At 36.9% G+C, this 6,478-nt stretch overlaps 1 protein-coding gene across 1 annotated transcript; it reads left to right on the top strand.

Moving 5' to 3' along the window:
• The first annotated feature begins 3,339 nt into the window (after positions 1–3,339).
• On the top strand, positions 3,340–6,153 carry LOC116256737 (DNA polymerase-like). The gene has a single exon (XM_031633242.1). It carries the CDS (start codon positions 3,340–3,342, stop codon positions 6,151–6,153), a length of 2,814 nt encoding a protein of 937 aa, XP_031489102.1.
• Positions 6,154–6,478: the final 325 nt, after the last annotated feature.

Raw genomic sequence — 6,478 nt, 5'->3', positions numbered from 1 at the left:
GGTAGAATTCTAAAGTTCATCCAAATAAGAAAACAAGATCAACAGTCACTTTTTATTAATGGTCCAATTGAGAAAATTAATATTGGTACAGAAGAGAATCCAAAGATTTTACAAATTGAAGCAAGTCTCCCAACAGAAGAAAGAAAAAAGTTGATAGACTTCCTAAAAAATCATCAAGAAACCTTTGCATGGACTTATGAAGACATGCCAGGATTTGATATAAAATTAGTTGAGCATCGATTGCCATTGAAACCGGAATGCAAGCAAATCAAACAAAAATTGGGGAAACTAGACCCTTATCTTGAGGGGAACGTTAAGGAAGGCCTAGAAGACTTACTAAAGGCAGAGTTCATCTGAACAATTGACTATCCTGAATGATTGACAAACATCATGGTAGTCCCAAAGAAAAATGACAAAATTCGTCTTTGCATCGATTTCAGAGATTTGAATAAAGCCATACTAAAAGACGACTATCCACTTCCAAACATTGACTGGTAGACAGTATCGCAGGCCAATGTTCTTCTTTTTGGATAGATATTCTGGCTATAACCAAATTAAGTTGGCCACTGAAGACCAGGCCAAAACATCATTTACAACCTCATGGGGCACTTTCTGCTATACTGTAATGTCGTTTGGTCTGAAGAACGTTGGGGCAACATATCAAAGGGCTATGACAGCTATTTTTCATGATTAAATGCATCAAATCATGGATGCATATGTGGATGATCTGCTAATCAAGTCAAAAATAAGGGAAAACTACATCAGCATTCTCTCTCAAGTTTTTGATAGACTCTTACAACAGAAAGCTTGGATTGAATCCACAAAAGTGTGTGTATTTGGTGTAGAATCTGGTAAGCTTTGAGATTTATGGTCAGCAAAAAAGGAATCGAGATGGATCCCTCCAAAACAAAGGAGATTATTGATATATCACTACCAACAAATCTAAAGGAGTTACGTAGCTCGCAAGACAAAATTCAGTCAATTAGAAGGTTTAAATCTAATCTTATCATGAGATGTGAACCCTTCAACCATTTACTACAGAAATGAGTCAAGCTTGAATGGAAACATGAATGTCAGACCTCATTCGAAAAGATCAAGAAATACCTTCTTTGCCCATCGATTTGGAAACCCCCAATTTTGGGGAAACCTCTATTGCTTTACATCACAGTTAACAATTCATCCTATGGTGGATTTTTGGCTCAATATGAAGAAGGATGTCGAATATAACATGCCATTTATTACATCAATAAGGCATTTGTGCAGTATGAAAAGAACTACTCGCACATGGAAAAAACTTGCTTAGCCTTGTTATGGTTGTATCAAAAAGGCACTACCTATTGTCATGCAATGTTAAATTTATCTAAACTTAATCCATTCAAATATATCCTTGAACAGCCATTTCTAAATGGAAGGATAGCAAAGTGGCAAATTCTGCTGATACAATATGATTTGGAATATGTGTCACAGAAATCAATCAAGGGTCAAGCCATTGCAGATCAATTGACAAATTTTCTCTATCTGAAGAAATTAAAACAAATGATAATTTTCCAGATGAGCAAATCCTAACGACCGAACTAGAGTCAATTTGGGAGATGTATTTCGATGGATCTAAAACCACAGCTGGGGTAGACATTGGGTTACTTTTCATTACACTAGAAAATGAAATGATTCCTTACTCCCTCAAATTGAATTTATATTGCACACATAATATGGCAGAATATGAAGCCTTAATCCAAGGTATCACAATGCTTCTGTGGATTCTCTCTTAGTTGTTAGTCAAGTCAATGGAGATTGACAAGTCAAAGATCAGAAATTGAAACCATATCAAAAGTTAGCAACTTCCCTCTTAAAACAATTTGAGGAGTATCAGCTCTTACATGTCAAAAAAGAATTGATCCCGATTGCAGACGGGTTGGCCAGTTTAGGCTCTACCTTCAGCTTCAAACCTAGAGAATCTATCAAATCTTTTGAAGACAGAAGACTCGAACAACCATCTTTTGTCATACCAGAACAGGTATTACAAGCAGAAAGTAGAGAAACACCATGGTATCAGAACATCAAAGATTTTCTCTGAACAAGAACACTTCCACCTGAAATGTCTCGAAAAGAGCAAAGAGCTCTGAGACACATACCTTCAAGATATTTTATTTCAGCTAACGTCCTATATAGAAGAGGATTCAGTATGGAATACGCTAGACATCTCGATGAAAATGAGGTACTAGAAGTCATTCAGGAAGCTCATGAAGGAATTTGTAGGGGACATGTAGGGTATCAGACCATCGTCAAACATATAGTCAGAGCAGGGTACTATTGGCCCACAATGCAGAGAGACTGTCACCAGTTTGTCAAAAAGTGCATTAAATGTCAGTTCCATGCACCATCAATTCATGCTCCAGCAGAATACATTTATTCAGTCAGCTCACCTTGGTCGTTTTCTATGTGGGCCTTCGATGTGGTCGGTCCAATCAATCCACCTGCCTCAAATGGATATAGATATTTTCTTGCAGCTATAGATTACTTCATCAAATGGGTTGAAGCAATCACTTTAAAAATAGTTGAATGACGACGTGTAGTGTCCTTCATTCACAAAAACCTTTTGTGTAGATTTGAGATCCCGCACGATATCATTTCTGACAATGGTATTCATTTTAAAAATAAGAATGCACAATCTCTGTCACAAACACAAAATACAACATTACATTTCTGCCCCATATTACCCTCAGCCGCTTCTCCCCGTGGAGCTCGTGAGGCGCGAACCTGACCTTTCAAGATAGTCTTGATCTTTTTGGTAAGGTCAGGGACATGGTCTAATCATGAGGGTAGTATTTCAATACTGTATTTCAAAGTCAGGACTAACCTTACCAAAAAGATCACTATCTTGAAAGATCAGGACTGATTCTTATTGAAAGGTCAATACTGCATTTCAAAGTCAGGACTGACCTTACCAAAAAGATCAAGACTGTCTTGAAAAATACACCCTATATCCCATCTCCCCTTTTAGGGGAATAGACTAAAATGAATGAGTAGTAGTAGTCTACTACTAGAGTAGTAGGCTACTAGTATCGTAAAATAAACCTGCATATCCCATCCCCCCCCACCTTGGAGGGGAATAGACTAACAAATGAATGAGTAGTATTAGTCTACTACTAGAGTAGTAGGTTAATAGATACCGGTACCATGAAGTTCGGTACCATGATGTTCAGAACCAGTCGAGAATACGTAGAAGAAAATACACCCCCTACCCTCTTTTAGGGTTCGGGTAAAAAATACACCCCAATACGAAGAATATAGGAGTTAAGTTAAGTAAAAAAAAAACAAACCATGAAACAAAAAACTTATATGAAGGGACAGGCCTTATCCCCTAAAAGGTCACACCAATTTGAGAGTGCTAAAAGGTCACACCAATTTGAGAGCGCTAAAAGGTCACACCAATTTGAGAGCGTGAGTATGAGGTTATTTAATCGTGCGTCTGGTATTATATTGTATGAAAGGTCCTATATGAGTTTGAGGTTCTTTAATCGTGCGTCTGGTATTATGTTTGATGAAAGGTACTATGTGACTAAGAGGTTTGATTCTGATTTCACCAATAAGAGGTTTTATTCTTCTTTCACCAAGAAGAGGTTTGATTCTGATTTCACCAATTATGCTTTATATAGTTATTGGCAAACTTTGCAAAGGATTACAGATTATGTTCGATTTACACTTCTTTATCCTGGATCTATCTATGCTTCTATGAGTTTTGTAGAGCCATACCCTCGAACTAATGATTTTGAAGTTATAACATTAGCCTTCATACAGTTGGTCGAACAGTACGCTTACAATATTGATTCTGAGTATGTGAAATTTACAATTGGATATACTATGCAATTACCAGCATCCTATGATATATCCTTGACTTTAGGTCATGCTATTCCATTGTGTGATCCTGTAGGTAATAGACTTCACAAAAAGAGGATATATGATATGATTGAACAACTTGTTAGGTTAAATGGTGAGAAATATCATGATGCTGTGATTAAAAGTGTCTTTATTCGTATCTATTATCAATCTAAGGATTCCAGTCAATCATTAGACTTTCCTAATATATCAAATCTTCTTGGAAGAATCAGAAATGTTATGGATTCTGAAATCGTCAGTGGTAATCTACCCGAAGTCCTATCACTGATGTATAAACAAACTCGTATTTCCTCTAAAATCAGCGCTATCAAAGGTCATCAAAAAGAATGTCGTCCTTTCATTGTAGCCGATCTAGAGACTATAGTCTTGAATTATGTTCATGTTCCTTATGCTGCAGGTTTCTTAGTAGTTAAACCAGGTGATGATCTAACATCCCTACCTTCCTATTCTATTCAAACCTTTTTCAGTGAAAACCACATTAATGTTTATCCTACCTTTGAAGAGAGGAGTGAAAAAATGTTATTTGAGTTTTTATCCACTTTGGAAGAATATGTGAAAAAAAATAGTGGTGTTCGTCTTCGAACAGTATATTTCCATAATTTTGCCCGATTTGATGGCATTTTCATTCTGAGGTATTATGTTGATCGTGGTAATCAGTATAAAATCAAAACATTGTTGAGGAATCATAAACTTTACGAGTTGAAAGTTTATCTTGGCGATAAGTTATTATTTCGTTTCAGAGATTCTTGCACATTAATGCCTAGCTCTCTGGAAACATTGGGAAAGACATTATGCCCTGAATTAGGATCCAAAGGTTCTATCCCACATGTGGATTTGTCTGTGTCTAATCTTCTGTTGAATAGTGTGGATTTGATCAAATATCTTCGCCAAGATATCCTGATCTTAGGTGGTGTGATGTTGAAGGCTCAAGAGATTAATTGGTCTAAATACAGTATTGATGTCGAGGATGTGATGACAATATCATCGCTTGCCTTGAAAATCTTTCGTAAGAATTATTTTGATGATGAGACCTTTCATATTAATATACCTACAAGAAACCAAGACACATTTATTAGGCGTGGCTATTATGGGGGTCATGTTGATGTCTATAAGCCCTATGGTGAGAATCTTTACTATTATGATGTGAACTCATTATATCCTCATATTATGAAATCCTATTCTATGCCTTGTGGTATACCTGTCTGGAAGAATAATTTGGAGCGCGTTGGATTGGATAGCTTGTTTGGCTTTATTGAGGCCTATGTAGTATGTCCTACTCATATATCACGTCCATTCTTGCCCTATAAGGATAAATATGGTACTTTACTCTTTCCTACAGGTAAATTCATTGGAGTCTTTTATAGCGAAGAGTTGAAGTTTGCACACGATTTAGGTTACCAAGTCATTCCTCTTAGGGGGTATTTGTTTGAGAAGAAGTCAAGTCCTTTCGAAGGCTTCATCTCAAACCTTTTTGAAAGCAGACTAGAAACCAAGAAAGCTGGTGATGAAGCTATGACATATATTTATAAGATTCTAATGAATTTCATATATGGTAGATTTGGTATGAATCCTGAAAGTATAGTAACAGAGATCTGCAATCACAAGAAATATGAAGAATTGATGATGACGGATAATTTTAAATCTGCAGAGAAGCTGACCGATCATTATTATATGGTCAATTACAGTAGCAATAGTAGCTTTGCTGACGACGATGAATGGAAAGCTCCTAAGATGTCGGCTGTTCAATTGGCTGCTGCTATCACTGCATGTGCTCGTATTCATATGTACCCATACATTTCCAGACCTGACTGTTACTATACTGATACTGACTCAATAGTTCTAGGAAGTCCTCTTCCTGACGATTTGATCTCTTCCTTTGAATTGGGTAAGTTTAAACTCGAAGACCATGTCAAGAGAGGAATCTTCTTAGCACCTAAAAGTTATATGTTAGACATAGAAGATGATAGACAAATTATTAAACACAAAGGTCCAGCTAAAGATTTAGTCACATCTGAATGGTTTAAAAAGCAATTAGCAGATCTATCTCTAACGGGTCAGATCCCCACTGTAGCTAATTTTAGAATCGACTGGAAAAAACTCCTGATTGGAAAAAAAGAGATTCTCATCCAATTACGACTACCACATAGTCATAAAAGACAGAATGTCTATGATTCCAATCATGTTTGGATAGACACACGACCTATAGATGTAATAGACATAGACTTATGGCTTGTCGCTTTGACAGTGGCAGTCTAAAAGCGGAAAGCCTGAATAAGGCAGGCTTTTGGTAAGGTCAGTCCTGACCTGTAAATACAGTATTGACCTTTCAAGAAGGTCGGCCTTCTAAAGCTCGCTAAGCTTCGCTCCCCCCCCCTGACAGTGGTAGTCGGCATGACACTTCATGTAATGGCTAAGTGGAAGCAACCAACAAGATTTTGATTCGTGTCTTAAAAAGGACTGTTGAAATAGACCGAGATTGGCACAAGAAAATACACAATGCATTTTGGACATATCAAACTACAGTTCGAACTCCCACCAATGCTACACTAACAGAATTAGTGTATGGAACCGGAATTATCCT

This window comes from Nymphaea colorata, chromosome 1 (assembly GCF_008831285.2).
Source record: "Nymphaea colorata isolate Beijing-Zhang1983 chromosome 1, ASM883128v2, whole genome shotgun sequence".
NCBI classification, from domain to species: Eukaryota; Viridiplantae; Streptophyta; class Magnoliopsida; order Nymphaeales; family Nymphaeaceae; genus Nymphaea; species Nymphaea colorata.
This window is presented reverse-complemented; position numbering and strand designations above follow the sequence as displayed.